Source organism: Loxodonta africana, chromosome 12, assembly GCF_030014295.1.
Source record: "Loxodonta africana isolate mLoxAfr1 chromosome 12, mLoxAfr1.hap2, whole genome shotgun sequence".
In the NCBI taxonomy this organism is placed as follows: Eukaryota; Metazoa; Chordata; class Mammalia; order Proboscidea; family Elephantidae; genus Loxodonta; species Loxodonta africana.
In genome coordinates, this window is record NC_087353.1 from 22,638,283 (window position 1) to 22,657,963 (window position 19,681).

Consider the following 19,681-nt stretch of genomic DNA (forward strand, 5'->3'; position numbering starts at 1 on the left):
AAGCTGAGGGGCAGAGCATGTTCGGTAGCATCCTTCTGGGCAAGGAGGGAGTTTAATTCTACTTATCATGACTGGAAGGCTGTTGGTTTAAAATAGAGTGATGATAGCTAGTAAATAGACAAGTGAATGAGGAGAGGCAGCCCCCAGATGCACAATGCAAGCGATGTATGAATGGGAATTTAGTGAGAATTCATTGATGAATTTAATGCCATATGGTAAATGACCACCCAGGAGACTGTGCTCAGGAGAGACCTGATTGACTTAGTCATTGATTCCAGGCTAATGCATTTTTAATGGCTACCCAGATGCATCTTCTAATTGGTGATTACATCACTGTTTGTTCCAGAATAAAGCATGAGTCATCCTCCAGTGATGAAGAGCACGCAGCTGCCAAGCCATCAAACGCCAGCCACCTCCCTCTTTTGTCTAATGTCAGCTACAAAAAGACTCTCCGGCTCACTTCAGAGCAGCTGGTGAGTCTCTTGTCTTCGCCACGGCTGTGTTTGTCAGTACTCGCCAAGTGACAGTCGTCCGGGTATGGTATGTGTGATGGCCTGAATACCCTGCTCACTTTCTGGACCCCGCTTTTACTTCCTGGCTTTTATATCCCAGGGTGCCTGCTACCCTCTGGCTACCTCAAACCCCTCATTTTGGTACCCCAGGTTTCCAGCTGCTCCCCACTGTAACATCAGCACCCTCTCTAGTCTGGCTCTTTAATATTACTTTTGTCTTCCCTGACTCAGGACTAGAGGCTCTTTTTTTCCAAGTGTTGGGAGGAAAGCAGGAAGTATAAATGAATGATAGAGTTTAAAAATCTCTCAGGGGTGTTTTTACTTTGAGATGTTTGCTAGCTCAAATGCATCTCTTAAATTGATGGAAATCAAGCAGATGTGATGAGATTTAGAGAATTTCAGGTAGCAGCAGGCAGGTTCTGATCCTTTTTTGCTAATATGTGAGACCCATTTTAGTTAGGCCCATTCCTTCCCTGGAGCCTATTTCCCACGATCAATCAGTGAGCCAGTATTCCTCTGTTTTTGCTAATACAGTCTTCTACCTTTATCCTAAGTGTTAGTGGACAGCCGGGCTTAGTTGTGATGGTATTTAATGGGAAGAGATAATGAACCAGCCCAGACAACCACATGACCCACAGCTTTCCCCAGCAACCCCAGGGCAGAGCCCTTGAGTTCGGCAGCTCTGCGGGGCTGTGGAGACAGCCAGCATTCATTAGAGAATCCAACAAAGAGGTTCAAAACTGCCAAAAGGTGATTGTGCCTTTTGAATTTGGTATGGTTTCCTTTGGTTTGGACTTATTCTTCTGGATATAAGGTGTGACTGATAACAGACTTTTTTTCCGCCAATTTGGGTTAAAAAAATCATTAAAAACCATGGTTATTACAGAAACATATTTTCACACTTTGCAAATTAACTCACCGAATCATGACTCTTTGTATTTAGTCATGGAGCAGTAAGAGTGCCCCATTCTGCAATCGTGATTTATTATGGCAAGCCTCCAGCCTATCGTTTAACCCTCTCTCCTAAATCTCACTCAGAAATACTGAAGCAAGTTTGCAGTGTCCCTGGACGTAGATGCCTATGTAGGAAAAAAGTGTGCTAAAAATAAAAGACCAAACCTGTTGCTGTCGAGTTGATTCCAACTCACAGTGACCCTGTAGGGCACAATAGAATTGTCCCCCATAGAGTTCCCAAGGAGCGCCTGGTGGATTCAAACTGCCGACCTTTTGGTTAGCAGCCGTAGCACTTAACCACTCTGCCACCAGGGTTTCCAGAAGTGTGCTAGCTGCATTATAAGTGGGTCTGAGAGAAGAGCTGAGAGTTTTCTCTCCAACCCCTGAAAGACCCTCCTCTTCTAGAGCAAGAGAGGGGGAAAGAAAGAACTATACAATGGCCTAGGATAACAATTTTTTAAAAAAGCCTAATCCTCTTCCTCGTGGAACAGAAGCCAAATGTCTCTTGATCTGGGCCTTGCTCTTAAGCGGACAAATTGTTCGTGTTTTTCAGAAAAGCTTGAAGTTGAAGAATGGCCCAAATGATGTGGTTTTCAGTGTTACCACGCAGTATCAAGGCACCTGTCGCTGCGAAGGCACCATCTATTTGTGGAACTGGGATGATAAAGTTATCATTTCTGATATTGACGGAACAATCACTCGGTAGGTACAGCTGATTTAGGGGGCAGTGATGGATTTCTTAACTTCAGAGTAAACTCCTCAGGCCTGGCGTTAGTGTTTCAGCCCTTCTCTGTAGCATCACGGAAATCATACGGATCAATTTCTGATACAATCAGAGCTGCTCACATAGTCTTAGTTCCTTGAATTAAATAGCTGTATTAGGTTTGGTGGTGGTTGTCATTCAGGACATCGTCTCTGTCACTTTGGTGCTTACATGGATGCTTACCGAAGAGCGTCTTTTCTGAATGGACTTCTCGTTTTATTCAGCACGTCGAGAACTTTGATACATGCTCAAGTTGAAGGTGCCCTTTCATATATTAACATATCCTTTCCTGAGCATTCAGGTTTGATTACTTTAGCTTTGGGCTTTCTCTCCAGAAATAAGGTCATGGGTCTCATTTGCATTTTTTTCTCATTTGCATCTTTGTGAGGCATTTATGGTGCCATGAGTCTGAATGGATTTTCGTTTCTTTTGCTGTTTCCTTTTTACTTTGATTTTTTCTCATTTCTACATTTAGATCAGATACACTTGGCCACATTTTGCCCACCCTTGGGAAGGATTGGACCCACCAGGGGATTGCTAAGCTGTACCATAAAGTGAGCCAGTAAGTACAGAGCCTTTGCTTCCCGTTTTTTGCCACATTGTTGGTGTACGCATGGCACTCTGCACACAGAGTCTTCACTGCCAGGCCATTAGCTCATTTATAAACAGGGTCAAACGGGAGTGGCAGTGGAGAGCCCCAAGTGTGCAGTGAATCCCAGCAACTTCAGATTTGAATTCAACATCCAGAAAGAAGAAAACATACAGGTGAATTGAAAATTCATAGGAGGCAGAAGAAGGTGATAGCATTCAGAGAGGGATTGAGGTTCAGTTCATATTGAAGAATGTTAAAAGATAATGAGATGAAAAAATGGTAGTGTTACATATTCCAAGTGATTTACCTTTGCCTAAAAAGTTGCAGATTCAAGTTTTCAGTAACGTTGCGGGTCCCACGAGCCATCCAGCAGTACACATCACTACACCTGGCCTGTGGCACACCCGGGCTCAGGACCCTTCAAGGAATTTGCTTCTTCCCACCACCACCCCCATCCCTCTGCTCCATACTAGCTTCCTGAGTCCAAGTCTTTTACTGCACTTAGTCATAAGTTCTCCAGCTTTCTATGGACTAGAGTCTCCCATGTCCATTAGACCTCTCCCTCAATGAATTCTGTTCTCCAGCCAGTTAGAGCTGGAGGGTGCCTACCTTAGTGAGAATGAAGACAGCCCTCTCTTTTCCTGGAGGAGGAAGGTGAGGCCCCTGGAAGTTACAGTTAATGGATGTCAGGACTTAGAACCCAGGCCTCATGATTCCCAGCCTAATGTGTTCACCTCTGGTCCACATTGGTAGTCACAGGGCATGGGCAATGGGCAGTCAGCCAGAGCTATTTCTGGTACTTTGCAAACACAGATATACTTCCCTGGATTTCCTTTATTCATTTATCCAACATTTACTGAGTCCCTATTACGTGCCCGGTCCTCTGATAGGTACTTGGAACATAACAAACTAGACATATAGTCTTTGACCTCACAGGCCTTATAATCTGGTAGGGGAGTGTGGCTTGGGGAGAGAGAAGACCTTGTATCCTGGTAAGATTAAAAATATCTGATTTCTTCTTAGTGCTCAGCTCACTGGGTTGACCTTATTTCAACAGGTTTCATCTTTTAAAAATTACAAAAGTAAGAAATGCTTCTTTGAAAAAGAAGAGGCAAAGATTATAGAAATTTAGAAGTACAAAGTTTGGGTTTTTCCCTTCCTGCCCTACCACCTAGCTAATCCTTTCCATAGAAGTGTAATTACTCTTAACAGTTTGGGTCCCTCCTGCTCTACTTAAAAAAAAAAAAAATTCGTTTACACCCTCCCTGCCCACCATACACATGTAATCACATTACTTAGTAATGCATTATATCTTTTTGTTGCATTACATATAAGGTGTACCTCACTCCTTTTAACTGCTGCACAAAATTCTATTGTGTGGATAACCATGCTTTATTTAACTAATTCTTTATTGATGGACTTGTTTTCAGTTTTTTTCACTATGTCTAATAGCGACCGATACAATGACTATGTACATATTAGGTTTATTATACATAATGTGTGTGTAAATAAATACAGACATACTCATTTAGGGCGATATTGCTGTAAAGTAGATTTCCAGAAGTGGAATTGCTGGGTCAAAGGATAAGTGCATTTAAAGATTTGATCGATATTGCTGGATTGCCCTCTGCAAAGGTTATCTCTGTCTGTACCCCCGTGGACAGTGTAAGTACCAGCTCCTCTCCCCACCACTTTACCACAGGCTGACCTTTTGTTTAGAGGGACTTATCTACTGGTGACCCTGCCTCAATTTGCATGACACTGAAAATTGCATCCAATTGTAGTTGAAAGAAATCCTCAGGGGTCAGGATACGGAGTAGGTTACAGCCTAATTCACTCTGGTTTTTGGAACATAAATCTATTCCTGCCCTTGCTGCCGCAGTAAAAAAAAAAAAAAGTGCAGTCGCATTTTTTTTTTTTCTGATTTTGATTTGTGTCTTAGATTTTCCCAGAAAAGATGTCTTACTGAAAAAGTGAGGTTATAGAGCTTACCAGAGGACACCTGATCTTTCTTTTCTTTGGTTTAGAATGAATGATATCTATTAGTTAAGAGCTGGGAAGACCCCTGGCGTTTTCATTTCAGGGAAGAGGACAAAGCATAATGTGATGTGGAGACTTGACATTTATTTGTTCATTGAGTTTGATACACGTAGCCGGTGACACCAGTACAATTAGGCCAGGGTGATCTGGAGTGATGTTCAGGGCTTTTGGAGCAGCTGTCTAACATACAGCTTGGTCATGGCCTTCAGAGGTTCCATACTCAGCACCTGTAGGATAGGTATCACTTTCAAAGCCCAGGAGCTTTGGGTCCCAGCCTTCTGATACATCCTTATTTTCTGCTGCTGCTTCTCAGACCTTCTTGCACTAACGCAGCTGACTGTGTTTCTCACTCTCTGCTTCATTTTCACGTCTTCCTGCCCTTGCTCATATGATGGTTCTGCTTGCCATGCCTTTACCGCTGATCTTTGCTTCTCAACGTGTATTTATCCTTTAATGCCTGGCTCTAACCCACGATCCTCACGAAGTCTTTCCAGGCGAGAATCAGTGACCCCAGTCTGCTATAATCTCTCCCTCCTCTGGGCTTGTCAAGCTCCATATTGCTACCTGGTTGTCTAAGGACTTGGGCCTCGTTTGCTGGCCTTGGTCCCCATTATGGAGTTTGAGTACAGGCTGGACATGGTGTAAGTGTTCTGTAGCTGACTATTAGTTAAACTACACTAGCAGCGTCTCACAAATGAGATCCTTTGACGTTCTTAGGCAGCCATGGCTGTGAGAAGTGCCAGGACTAAGAATTGATAAGGGTTTGTGACTCACTAGGATCCTTGGTAGCTCAGTGGTAAAGCGCTTGGCTGCTAACCGAGAGGTCGGTGGTTGAAACCCACCAGCCACTCATGGGAGAGAGATGTGGCAGTCTGCTTCTTTAAAAGGTTTTCAGCCTGGACGGCAGTGGGTTTGGGGCTTGGTGTGATGCACCATTCTAAGGAGTCCAGGTTTTTCTTTTGAGGTTGTGTTTGTGATTACCCAGGGAAATATTCAGCGTGGTAGAGTATCAGGAAGAAGATGCCATTCAGTGTCAGAAATTTGGACTGATCACTCTCTCCTGGTCTCTGCTTTCCTTGAATGTGGGTACCACTCAAATTTTATGCACTGCTGTTTTTGTCTAATGAAAAAAACAGCCTTACAGATAGCCACTTTCCTGGAAACAACAGAAAATGAGGACAGTTTTACTGATTGATTGTTGAGTTTACTTGTTTAAATATGACCAGCCTGGGAGAAAGGCTGATTGCCACCTAGTTCATGTGGAGGGTATAGCGCTTGCTTGTTTATTGATTTTTTTTTAAAGAAAGTTCACTTGATTATTGATTAAAAAGAACTATAGTAAATACAAATGGAAATATATGAAACTCCCTATTTCCTAAAATGTCTAGATCATTGAGTTAATGGGTCTTTTGGGGACTAAATTTGGACAATTAGTCTAATTTTCTACTTTATTTGATATATATTGAGCACATATGTTACATATATATATTAATACGGATACTACTGAAATCAGTGTCTCCACAACTTAGCTAGAATGAATACTTATGTTGTTTCCACACATAAATTAGTTCATCTCTGTGGTCTAAGGTATGTAGCATCTCAAGCCCATGTACTGAAAATGGGAAATAATCATTAGCAGACTCATTAGGGTCTTTTTTCCTTCTCCTGCCCACAGAATACAAAAAAACCAAACCCTTTGCCATCAAGTCAGTCCAATTCATAGCAATCCTATAGGACAGAGTAGAACCGCCCCGTAGGGTTTCCGAGGAGCAGCTGGTGGATTCGAACTGTAGACCTTTTTGGTTAGCAGGCAAGCTCTTAACCATAAGTGCACCACCAGGGCTCTGTCCTGCCCACAGCAATTATCTATTTCTTTCACTTAAAAGCTTCTTAGTTTACTATAGTCATTACTCTCTGCTGGTAAGAGATAAGATGATATGTGATTGGGAGTCAGGGGACCTGGATTCTGCAAATGGCAGCCATCAACTCACCATAGGCCTTTGGACCAAGTACATCCCCCTTTCTGAGCCTTGATTTCCTCATCTATAAAATGAGGAAATTAAATGAGATGATCTCTTAGACCCTATCCAGCCTAGGATTGTTCTGATACTGGGATGTGGTTGAATCTTACAAATGTGTGTCTTCTACAGCTTTCCCAAACCGAGCCTCAGTCAGAACTCAGAGAATGAGCTAAAATCTATGATTGCACACCTGTTGTGCACCAGGCACTATTCTAGGTGCTGTAGGAGTTACTGCGCGGGGAACGATGGGTCCCCTCCCTTCAAGGCACTTAGGATCATGTAGGAGGAGGTACACATAACCAATTGTAAAGAGGCAGTGGGGGTAAATGTAATGATAGAGCTACTAAGTTTACGAGGACATAAGTGAAGGAGAAATTAATTCTGATCAGAGGGGGTACCAAAGAAGGTTTAGATGAGGAGATGGCACTTGAGTTGAGACTTAATGGTTGAGTAGGGCTTTAAAGAGAAGAAAAGTCATCATAGGTGGAAGTTGGAATGAGAAGAAAGGTAGAGACTAACAAGTGCACTGTGTGTGCATGGAACAGAGAGGCTCCAGCGCAGGGCATGGGGTGGGGTAAAAAATGAAACAGGAAACAAGGCTGGGACCAGATCACAGAAAGCCTAGGGTGGCAGGCTAAGAGTAAGCCTGCGTTTGGCACAGAACCTTCTTTCCTAAGGTAGCAGGTGATTATTCTTCCTCACAGGAGTGCAAGTGGGACCTGAGGGAGACAGAGGTCCCTTTTCTCTAGAATGGTTGTTCTCAACCATGGGACACTTTGACAATGTCTGCAGCTATTTTTGATTGTCATGGCTGGCTTCTAGTGGGCAGTAGTGTAGGCTGCTAAACATCGAGCAATGCACAGGGCATCTCCTCCCAACAAACAATTAATCTGGTCTAAGATGTCAACGCTGCCAAGGTTCAGAAACCCCAATCTAGAAACTTATCTTGGAAAATGCTCTCAAAGGTAGTCTTCCCAGCTATTGAAATATCTCTGGGTCAAGTGTTTTAAAAGGGTTGTAGAGATTAGGACAGAAGGAGAAGACTGCTTGTATCAAGCCCCTAATAACCCTAGACATGAACTGTCCTTTCTGTTTTGCTCTGGTATTTCCCTAGAGCCCAGTTTCAATTGAGAGTATTGGAGAAATAGGTGTGATAGATATGTGTGGACTGCACTTTTATTAAGCTCTTATGTCTTCTCAGACAGAGTCAGTCTTTCCTACATCTGGCTTTCTGTTGAACCTTGTGTACACCTCTGCTTTGTCATGTGTCCTGTCTGTGATTGTTTTTCCCACAACAGCCTTTGTTCCTGCAGAGCTGGCCTGTGTCCTGCCATTATGCACTCCCAGGTCAGCATGAGGTCTGGCCCAGGGAGGTGCATAGTAAGTGTGTAGTACGGGAAGGTGGGATGCATGTATGGATGGAGCAGAGACTTGGGCTGCACCTTCCTGGAGGTCATGCCCTTCTGAGTGAGAGGTCTTTCTCGTGAGGGGGACCATTGAGGATAAGCATTGGTGATTTCCTACAACCTGAGCATTTGATGGGGCACTTTGCAGCATTTGCAAAGCTTTCACAAGGGTGAAGGTTCTGGAGGGATAATCCCTGCTGCCACCAACAAGCATTTCCCTCAAGAGGACATTGTAGAGCTGATTTCCAGTGAAATTTAGCCATGGCCTTTGAAGCCAAACACTTGCATGGTGAGAACAACTCAGTGGTATGATCAAACTATGAAATGTATATGAAAATCAAGTTTTGAATAAAATTAACATCCCAGACCCCTGCAGGTGGCAGCTTTTAGGACTTTGGCGGGAAGAGCTATATATAGAAATAGTGATTTTTTTTTTTTAAAGATTGCACCAGTTAGACAGCTAAAATACAAAAATGTTTAATTAAAAAGGTTACTTGATTTTTTCAGATGGATCTCTATATTCCAAACAAGCTGATATTTCTAAATCTTTTTTTTTTTTTGTCTTAAAACTTTTCTCTTCTTAGTTTTAAATAAAAATATTGTTAAGCAATTTAGAGACAGGTCCTTTTACCACCCTAAAATATTAACGTCCAACTTAGAAGAATAGTAAGTAGGGTAGGAAGTGGATAGTTTGTGTTTGTCTATTCAGCAAATATTGACTAAATGCCATCTACATGCCAGGCACTCTTTTTGGCACTGGGATACAGCACAGCATGAGACAAAGTCCCTACCCTCATGGAGTTTGCAGATTAATGAGTTAGTCAAACAATTGAATATAACATTAGTGATAAGTGCTGTGAAGAAAAATAAAAGCAGAACAAGGGGATAGTAGCCAGAGTGAGTGAGTGTGTATATGTGTATTTTATTTTAGAAAGCGTGGTCAAGGGCAGGGCCTTCTTGGGGAAGTGATATTTGAACAGACCTGAATAAGGTGAGGGAGCAAGCGAGCTCTGAAAATCTGGGGGACTAGTGCTCCAGGCAGAAGGAAGAGCAGGACAAATGCCCAGTGCAGGAATGAGCTGGGTGAGCTGAGGAATAGTAAGAACATCTGTGAGGTTAGCCAGGAGTGAGGGGAGGGGGCGGTAGGAGCAGATGGGGTTGGAGAGAAAGGCAGGGTCAGGTCTTAGAGACCTTTAGGCCCTGGCAAAGAATTTGGATTATGTTCTGAGAGAGATGGTAAACCATTACAGGAGGGTTTTGAGCACGACCTGATTAAACTTTAAGTTTTCTTTGAGTACTGTGTGAAGGCTCCATTGGGGTGGGGGAGGCAAAAGTAGAAGTGGGGAGATGATTAAAGGCTGTTGCAGTAATGGAGGCAGTGGTGGTGTGGAGTAGCAGTGGAGGTGGTACTGTAAAAATGGCTTAGGGGCATTGTCTGACCTCCTATAACTTCACAAGGGGGAAGGAGAACCAAGGCTAACATAACAGCCCAAGGCTGATTCGTATGAGGCGTAGGTCAGACATGCCTCCTCTCTCTGCCATTTTTACCAATTCTAACACCAACCGTCCCTCCCACAGCACTCTCTACTTCTCTGCTGGGTTTAACAATTATTGCAATGGCCACACAGAACTCACAGACCATACTCATGTTTATGAGGTTTATTAGGGAAGTAACAGTTAAATTCAGGCACAGGAACAATCAAGATACAGTTCTTCCATCAGGATAGCCTCTTCCCAGCCGAGCTCAAAGGGACACTTCTCCCTGGTCCTCAGTCTCTGTCCAGAGGGACTCAGCTTTCTCTCTTCATGGAGTCGGAGGCCCACCACACCGTCTCTTGCTGCTGGGTCTCTCCTGCTGGTCTGTCCTTCCTTGGTGGTAGTGGGCTCCTCTCTGGTCTGGAATTGGCTCCCTTTTAAGGCAAAACTGACCAATCCCCTTGGTGGGCCACAATTACCCTATCATACAGTCCTGCCCAATCACCTGGGTGGGAGTTACAAGACCATGGCTAGAAAGGCCACACACGAAAGTAATCAACTTGTACTGCAGGTACTGAGGGGATGGTTTTGGAATAGGCATTGGTGGTGGAGCCGAGAGGACTTGCTAGTGGATTAAGGTGGGGAAGGTGGCTGTGAGGAAAAGTAGAAACCACTTGGGCTAATGAGAGTGTCATTTGTTGAGGTGGGGAAGGCTTCAAGGATGGTGTTTTTTTGATATACTGTGTTTAAGACGTAGGAGCCTGTTGGTGCAATGGTTAAGCGCTCAGCTGTAAATGGAAAGGTTGATGGTTTGAGCCTACCAACCACTCTGGAGGAGAAAACACCTGATGATTTCCTTCTGTAAAGATTTCTGCCTAGGAGACCCTATTTGTATTACAGGGTCACGCTATGTGCTGGAATCCTCTCATAAGCACACAACACATTTAAGATAGTATTACGTGTTTAATAAGTAATGTGGATTTTGCAGTTGGCTATATGGACCTGGAGTTTAGGAGAGGGATCTGGGCTGAAAACGTAAATTTGGGTGGTATCAGTGTATAATTGGTACTTTAAAAATTTTTCAATAAGTTAATATATTTGAAGTATTATTTAAACTAGTAACTAATATAAAAATAATATAATGAGTTGTAGTCCAGTTTTTATATACTAAACACTGAAAACTTGGTATATATTTTATACTTATAGCACATCTCATTTAGGCCACTGAATTTTCAATGATTAAAAAAAGTGAAATGTACGGTAGTCCTACTAAAGCAATACATTTGTGTTTAACAGAAAGATGTTTTACACTTCTGCAGTTTAGATGTGGCAGATAAGGCCATGGAAGTAGTGGAATCGCCTAGGGAGTGAGGGTAGTGAGAAATGAGTCCTGGGACCCCGGGGCACTCCAGCCCTTCGAGCCTGGGTGGAGGAGATGGAAGCAGCAAAAATCTCTGAGAAGGAGTGGCCAGTGAGGAGGAGGGAACGAGGACATGTGGAGTCTGAAAGCCCAGCGCAGGAAGTGTCCCAGAGGAAGGAACCATGAGCTGTGTCAAATGCTACCGTGGAGTCTATTAATATGAGAGCTGAACTTGGGCTACTGGATTTGGCAAGATGGACGTCATTGGTGACCTTTACAAGGGCAGTGATGAAGTGGGAACAAAAGCCTGTTTGGAGTGAGCTGAGGAGAGAAAGTCAAGTGAAGAAGCAGAGTCAATGAATATAAACAGCCTTTTCTTGGAAGAATTTTGTTGTAAAGGGGTACCGAGAAATGGGATTTTAGCTGGAGAGGGTCCAAGGAGGTTTGTGTGTGTGTGTGTGTGTGTGTGTGTGTGTGTGATTGTTTTTGATTTGGTTTGTATTTAGGATGAGATGGGAGTGATTGCAGCATATTTATACACTGATAGGAATTATCCAGGAGAGAGGGGGGATTTGATGTTGTGTGTATGTGCTGAGGGCAGCGGAGGGAGTTGGGGGGGTGTGTCTCACTCTTGGAGTAGTCTGAATTGGCAGATGGGGTGGGATCCTGTGCACAAGCGGATGGGTGGCTCTAGTTAGGAGCAGGGACAAGGGAGTGTGATCTGTCCAGATGCAGGTAGGTTGGCCAGTCTGAAGATCTGAACCTCAGGTTCCCTGGCAATAAAGCAGGGAAGATACCTACCAAGCATGTCCTCGTGAGGATTAAATAAAGTGATGAATGTGAAAGTGCCTCGTAAATTACAGTGCAGTGTGTATAGGCCTGTTCCTCTACTGAAAATAAGATTTTGTATAACCTGGATTTTATTTGTGAGGCAGCATGCAACAATGCCATACTTCATGAAAATATATAAATCAGGGTTTGTGAATGGAAAAAGTCCCATTTTATGATTCCATTAAATATACATCTTTTTGTCTCATTTTCAGAAATGGATATAAGTTTCTCTACTGCTCTGCACGTGCTATCGGGATGGCGGACATGACGAGAGGGTACTTGCACTGGGTTAACGAGAGGGGCACGGTATTACCTCAAGGACCACTGCTGCTGAGCCCAAGCAGTCTCTTCTCTGCTTTGCACAGGTACTGCCCTCAGGTCCACCTCCCACTCCCAGACCTTTGGTCCAGTTCAGGCCTTTATTCCTCCTAACTGGAAGTTTTGCAAGAATAATCTTGTTTTCCCCATCCAATACGCATGCTCCAAATCAGGCAGCAGAAAAATCATTGTAAAATGCAGGCCCAGCCCTGCTGCTCCCTGCTGTCTACCATCTTGGGCCCCTCATGGCTCTCAGGATCAATTCCAGATTCATCAGCTCGTATAGCGTGACTCTTCATGACCTGACCCCACCCTCCTCTCCACGTTCTAAAATTCAGCCATGCGGAACTACCTCCATTTTCCAGAATGATATTCTCTGCTTTGAGTCTCTGCACATGCTGTTCCCCTTTTTTGGATAGCCCACCTTCTGTCCTGCACCCCCTTTGCTTTGCCCAGCTAAGTCTTAATAACCCTTTGAGAATCAACTTGTATCCACCTAATCTGAAACCCAGGCTGGATTAAGTGGCCCCTCTACCAACTGCCATCACCCACCTGACCTTGGGCTCCCGTAATAATTGTTCGCTTTACTCAGAGCTGTGATTACATTATTTATTTTAATGGTCCTCTAACAGCCACTAGCCAATTTCTGATTACCCGTCTCTCCCTTCACCTTTCTAGCCTTGTTCAAGGAAGCCAAACCAGTCTAGCCCTGGCCTCATTGGAGGGGAAGGGGGGAAGGGGAGGGAAACAAGGGACTTGCCCATAGCTTGAGGCCCAAAGCATAATCTAGTCTGGCTAACTACAGGACGTTGGTCCTGCTAAGGGGTAATTATAAGTATCACATAATTGTATCGCTAAGACCCGCCGAACGGCTAAGACCTGCTGAATGGCTTTGACATGAATCTGCCTGAATTTGGGGGCCAGATTAGCTCCTTGCTGTTGTTAGCCATGGAAAAATCCAGAGAAGCCCAAAACACCATGTTGACTCTTCTTGAGTATTTTTCTTGAGCTCTGTGGATACCTTTTCCATCTGTGCTTTGTGTAAGGAGTCACTTTTTTCCTCTAGTAATGAGCTCACATTGAAACTTGTATGTTTTCGGGGGGAAATTCAGGCAAAAACCTATGGATTCTGCAGTGTGTTTCAAGCCCTAAGAGCTGTTGTAACAGCGTAGATGGCAGTAGATATCCAGGTATGTTAGTGGAGCGGTGTTCCTGAGTTATGTTGACGGTGTGCAACAAGCTGCTCATTAGCATATGTTAAGTATTAAGGCTTTGCTAGGGAAAGTGAAGAGTTGGACGTTATTACTCTGACATCCTGCCACTAAAGGTCAATTTAAAGCCGTCCTTGTTATTTTTTCCTTATTATTAATATCACTTTTTGCCTGTAAGGAATTATTAAAAAACAAAACAAAACAAAACACAAAGCCCTCACCATTTGCCCTCTACAGAGATAGAGGTGCTTCTCATGTCAAATGGCCAACAGCCTGGTCCTTTCTAGCTACAGTCTACCCAAAGCCATTGCACATGTTAACTGTTCTGTAGGTTTTCTAAAATTGTTGGCTAAGCCCACCAAGTCTGCCATGAACATGGATGGCCTTCCTTACTTGCGTTAGTTCCCTGTATTTTTTTGTTATGGGCTGCTGTAATGAAGGACCACAAAGTGAGTGGCTTTGAACAACAGAAATTTATTGTCTCACAGTTCTGGAGGCTAGTTGTTTGAATTCAGGGTGTCAGCTAGGCCATGCTGTCTCTGGAGGCTGCAGGGGGAAATCCTTTCTTGTCTCTCCCAGCTTCTGGTGCCTCCAGGTGTTCCTTAGCCTGTAAGTCCATCTTCACATGACAGTCACTGTCTCTTCTTTTTTTTTATTGTATGATCCCACTTACATGAAATGTCTAGAGTAGATAAATACATACAGAGTAGACTAGTGGTTACCATGGGCTAGGGAGGGGGAGAGAGGGAGCCACTGGTTATTGGGTACAGTTTCTGTCTGGGGTGATGAAAACGTTTTGGGAACAAGTCATGGTGATGGCTGCACAACACTGTGAGTGATCAGTGTCACTGAACTGTACACTTGAAAATGGTTAAAATGGCAAATTTTATGTTACGTGTATTTTACCACACACGCACACACGCACACAAAAATGGTATTAGTCCAGGAGGATGCTGCAGCAGCAGGAGAAAGTCTGCAAGCAGAGATAAGAAACAGGTTCAGTAATAAAGAACAAGCAAGATGGCCTGGACAAGTGTAGGGGGGAAAGATCGCCTGGGGCAGGGGTTGAAAGTGGAAGGAAGTCTTTTCCGGAGGACTGTAAGCCTAGCCCATTCCGCTTAGAGAGAGCCAGTAAAGGTACCAAGTAAATTGGACACCTTCCCACAGGTAGAGCTGAGGTTCTCCTTAGGTTCCCTAGATGGAAAAAAATTTAATTTGCTTGGGGTTCAAATTGAGGAAGCAGTTTCCTGGACACCTTCCCATAGGTAGAGCTGAGGTTCTCCTTAGGTTCCCTAGATGGAAAAAAAACTTAATTTGCTTGGGGTTCAAATTGAGGAAGCAGTTTCCCAAAATCATTCATCCACAACCACTTCTCCATTAAATTAGGTTCTGGAGCTCACCATTGCATGATGGGGAATCCAGCATCACTTTTTTTGGCATATTATGATTCCTCTTCCAAATTATGGAAATGCTGGTGGCATAGTGGTTAAGTGCTATGGCTGCTAACCAAGAAGTCGGTAGTTCAAATCCGCCAGGTGCTCCTTGGAAACTCTATGGGGCAGTTCTATTCTGTCCTATAGGGTCGCTAGGAGACGGAATCGACTCGACGGCAGTGGGTTTGGTTTGGTATTTTTTTATTCCAAATTATAATAGGTAGTATCCCAGAGTAGCATACAAAGTAGAGGTGGAAGGTGATATGAGTTTACATGGAGGGAAGCAATCAGAATTGGACTGTCTCAGGAGTGAAGAACCCAGATGGTAGACCTTCAGCTTCTGGAATAGTTGGGTAGCATTGCTTGAGAGACCTAGAAGACATCTTTGGGTTGAACAGTCTTCTAAGGAAACTGCTTCTAGTTAGGGTTTCTTTTTAACCAGCTGTCGCTCCTTGGAAAATCCTGGAGAGCCTTCGGAGCAGCTTGTATTCATTCAAATAATAACTGGCTGCCGGGCTGTTGGTTTTAATGGGGAAAGCTGGAAGGTAGCATGTTGAAAGACATCTTGGCTGCTGAAAAGGGGGTTCTCTACCCCCAGCGCTGACCCCAGCCCAGCATCACCGTTGACCTGACGGGGTACAGCTGAGTCCAAGATCTCTGTCTTCTTCTTCCATAAGGAGCGACTCACATGAGATCAGGACCCCTTCTATTGTAGTATGACCTCTGTTAACTGATAACATTTCCAAAGACCCTGGTTCCACACAGGGTCCCATTCATAGGTACCAAGGGTTCGGATTTCAACATAATCTCCTTGGGGGGCACAATTCAATCCATAACACCTATGGACAAGACACTTTAATTGGGTGCAGTTATGATTCTACAGCCAAGGTTTAAATCGGAATGAAGGAAAAGGAACATAGTGGGTGAATCTGCAGGTAACGTGGTCTGCAAAAATGAGATCTCAGCAGGGGCTGGCAGAGAGGGTCCTGAAGGGGGGCTCAGGAGCCCCAAGTTTTAATCATGTGTGGTGATTGCTTACCAGCATGACTGGAGTGATGGCTCACTTTTCTGAGCCTGTTTCCTCAACTGCCAAGTGAGGAGTTGGATTAGAAGATCCTAAGGGTCTTTTTCGACACTAAAATGCTGTGATTCTAGGAAATATGTCTAAAAAAAAAAAGGTTGAGAATTTTTTACACTCTTGGTTCTGCAGCTGCTTCAATTAAGGTAGAAATTGGATATGAGTCATGTGATCTTTTCAGTTACCACCCTGTTTGTTGTGGAGACAGCTATTCAGATGATTTTCATCAATACACGATGGCTACAGTATACGTTCTTAACAAGGATGGCTCCAGTCTTGCAAGTAGCCTTGGCGATGAGTTGAGCCGATGGTGAGGGTTGGACAAGTTAGCCTTTGCTGTAATTCCCATGACCTTGAGTTACTGAGCAGCGTTTAGCTTCTGGAGTTAGTTAGACAAAAACAGAGGCTGGCATCTGTCTGTGGGAAAGACATTATTCCGTAAGTAACTCAGTTTTCCCTTTGGTGTTCTGAGCTGCTCTGAGGCTTGGACAAGTGACATTTATTTGTTGCTAGAGTAAAATTACTAGTGGGATGAGGTGGATACCAGTGACTGTTTGCAAATTCAAATCAGCAAAGAGATTGGACGTGCTAAGGTAGAATCTGTATTGCGCGCTGCGGCGGTTCTCAGCAGCCCTCACTGCTCACTCCCTGGGGATCCGAACTACCAAACCGGGAGTCAGGCACCTTCAAAGCATTTGGTGGCAAGGGGCCACGGAGGTGTTTTCTTCCTGTGGACTGCTTACCTTCGGATACCGGCCTGCAGACATCTTCCTCCGTGTCCTCCACCATACCTCCTCTGTGTATATGTGTGTGTGTGTGTGTGATTAAAATAGGAAATTGAGTTTGGATATTTTTCCCCAATACATTCAAGTTTGAGACTTATACAAAAACAAACCAAAACAAAACAAAAAACCCATTACTGTAGAGTCTATTCTGACTCATAGCAGCCCTATAGGACAGAATAGAACTGCCCCATAGGGTTGCCAGGAAGGGGCTGGTAGCAGCTGAGCTGATTAGCAGCAGAGCTCTTAACCACTGCTCCACTAGGGCACCATTTATCTATCTCTAAGGGTTCTGATATGTAGAATGCAAGCCCCTCATTTTATTGTTAAGGAGGGCCTCAAAGCCCACACAAGTCGGTACAGAGCCAAGACCAGCCCTTGGGTCTTTTGACACTCAGTGTGGTGCTCTATCTTCATCATCATCGTCATTTAAATCCCATATTGAGTAGGTACAAAAGAATATTTCTTAAATATATGTGAGGAATAAAGGATAAGCTAACAGTGGACACCAGTGTCCCCACCCCCAGTTAAAGAGAAAGGACGGTACCATTACATATGAAGTCCTTAATTGCCTCATCCCTCCCCCCTCAGAAGGAGCCCTTGTTCCTGAATTTTATGTTAATCGTTCCTTGTTTTTCTTAATAGTTTTATCCCATATATTTGTGTGTATTATATGTTTGTAATCCCAACCCATATATTTAATTTTGCATGTTTGTGAACTTTATATAAATGGAAACGTGTTCTTCTGGAGCTTGCTTTTTTTGATCAGCATTATGTTCCCAAGATTGTTGAACGTAGCTGTAATTCATTCATTTTTTATGATTGCATAGCGCTCTGTTGCATGGCTCTACTACAGTTTATTTATCCATTTGCGTGTTGATGGGTATTTGAGTCATTTCCAGTTTTTGCTACCGTGAGCAGTGCTTCTCTGAACATTCTTGTAGTTATCGGCTGGGGCGCCTGTGCAATAGCTGCTCTAAGGTCTATGCTTAAGAGTGGAATTGCTCGGTCACAGAGGTGCACGTCTTCAGCTTTACTAGGTAATTCCAAACTCTTTTCCAAGGTAGTTGTCATGGATTCAATTATGTCTCCCCAAAAACGTGTGTATCAATTTGGCTGAGCCATGATTCCCAATATTGTGTGGTTGTCCACCATTTCGTGATTGTAATTTTATGTTAAAGAGGATTAGGGTGGGATTGTAACACCACCCTTACTCAGGTCACCTCTCTGATCCAATGTAAAGGGAGTTTCCCTAGGGTGTGGCCTGCACCACCTTCTATCTTACAAAAGATGAAAACGAAGCAAGCAGAGAGTTGGGGACCTCATACTACCAAGAAAGCAGCTCGGGAGCAGAGTGTGTCCTTTGAACCCGGGGTCCCTGCGCCTGAGGAGGTCTTCGACCAGGGGAAGATTGAGGACAAGGACCTTCCTCCAGAGCCAACAGAGAAGGAAAACCTTCCCCTGGAGCTGATGCCCTGAATTTGAACTTTTAGACTACTTTACTGTGAAGAGATAAATTTCTTTTTGTTAACGCCATCCACTCCTGGTATTTCTGTTATCGCAGCAATAAATGACTAAGACAGTCATACACTGAACCAATGTGTGCACCCAGCAGCAGTGTCTAAGTGCTCTGTTTGTTCTGCTTTCTTGTCAAAACGCTGCCAGACTTTTACATTTCTGTCCATCTGGTAAGGATGAAATGTCTCTTTTCATATGTTTATCGGCCATTTGGGCTGCTTCTTCCCTGAAGTGTCTGTTCAGATCTTTTACCCATTTTCTGTTGTGCTTTGTAAGACTATGTTATATAATCGTCTGTATACTTAGCCTATGTTGTGTTAGAAACGTCTTTTTCCAGTTATGGCTTTTGATGAACATAACATTCTTAGTTTCATGTAGTTGAACGTATCGTTCCTTCTGTGATCTGTGCTTTTTGTACGTTAAAAAATCCTTCCCTAACCTGTAGGCATAGTGATATTATTCTGTATTCTATTTAATGGTTTTGTCTTTCATATTTTGGTCTAGAATCCACTGGGAGCTGATTTTCATATATAGGGTGATGTTGTGTTGTCTTGTGCCATAGAGTCAATTCCTACTCCTAGCGACCCTATAGGACAGACTAGAACTGCCCCATAGGATTTCCTAGGCTGTGATCTTTGTAGGAGCACATCACCAGGTCTTTTCTGCCACAGAGCAGCTGGTGGGTTCAAACCTCCAACCTTTTGGTTTGCAGCCAAGCGCTTAACCATTGTGTCACCAGGGCTCCTTATATAGAATGAAATAGGGTCCAATGTCATTTTTTTTTTTCTATATATTCATTTGTCCCAGAACCATTGACTAAAAAGACCATCCTTTGTCTTCCGCTTTGAGGTGCCATTGTGGTCGTAAATCAGCATCTGTGTGACCCTGTTTTTCTGGGCCCTCTGTTTTGTTCTATTGGCAAAGGGAGAGACAAATTGACCATTACCACACAGTCTATAAACTAGTATAAACTAAAAAAACCTCCCATTGCTGTTGAGTGGAATTCTGACTCCTAGCAACCCAGTAGGACAGAGAAGATCTGCCCCATAGGATTGCCAAGGCCCTAAGTCTACAGAAGTAGATTGCCACATCTTTCTCCTGCAGAGTGCCTGGTGAGTTAGAACCGCAGACCTTTTGGTTAGCAGCTGAGCGCTTTAACCACTGAACCACCAGGACTCCTGTTAAACTACCATAGTTTTGTAATAATTCTCGAGTAAGTCCAGTAAGGCAGGCTTTTCAACTTGCCATCATCAGAGGTGTTTTGGCTATTCTTGCCCTTTGCTCATTGAAATTACTGTGAATCTGCATATCAATTTAGGAAGAAGTCTTTCTTAATATAATACTGAATCTTCCAACAAAAGAATATGATATATTTCTTCATTTATT

At 43.6% G+C, this 19,681-nt stretch overlaps 1 protein-coding gene across 8 annotated transcripts in view; it reads left to right on the forward strand.

Moving 5' to 3' along the window:
* The window catches only part of LPIN1 (lipin 1), a 95,790-nt gene that overhangs the window by 64,339 nt on the left and 11,770 nt on the right, over positions 1 to 19,681 (forward strand). For all 8 annotated transcript variants that reach the window (XR_010323552.1, XM_010591922.2, XM_010591921.3 and 5 more), the window contains 4 exons: positions 347 to 473; positions 2,020 to 2,168; positions 2,705 to 2,791; positions 12,168 to 12,320. Coding sequence is in view for 7 of the 8 variants with exons in the window: in XM_010591922.2 (XP_010590224.1) it covers positions 347 to 473; positions 2,020 to 2,168; positions 2,705 to 2,791; positions 12,168 to 12,320 (516 nt within the window). In the remaining variant the exon portion in view is untranslated. The remainder of the gene's footprint in view (positions 1 to 346; positions 474 to 2,019; positions 2,169 to 2,704; positions 2,792 to 12,167; positions 12,321 to 19,681) is intronic.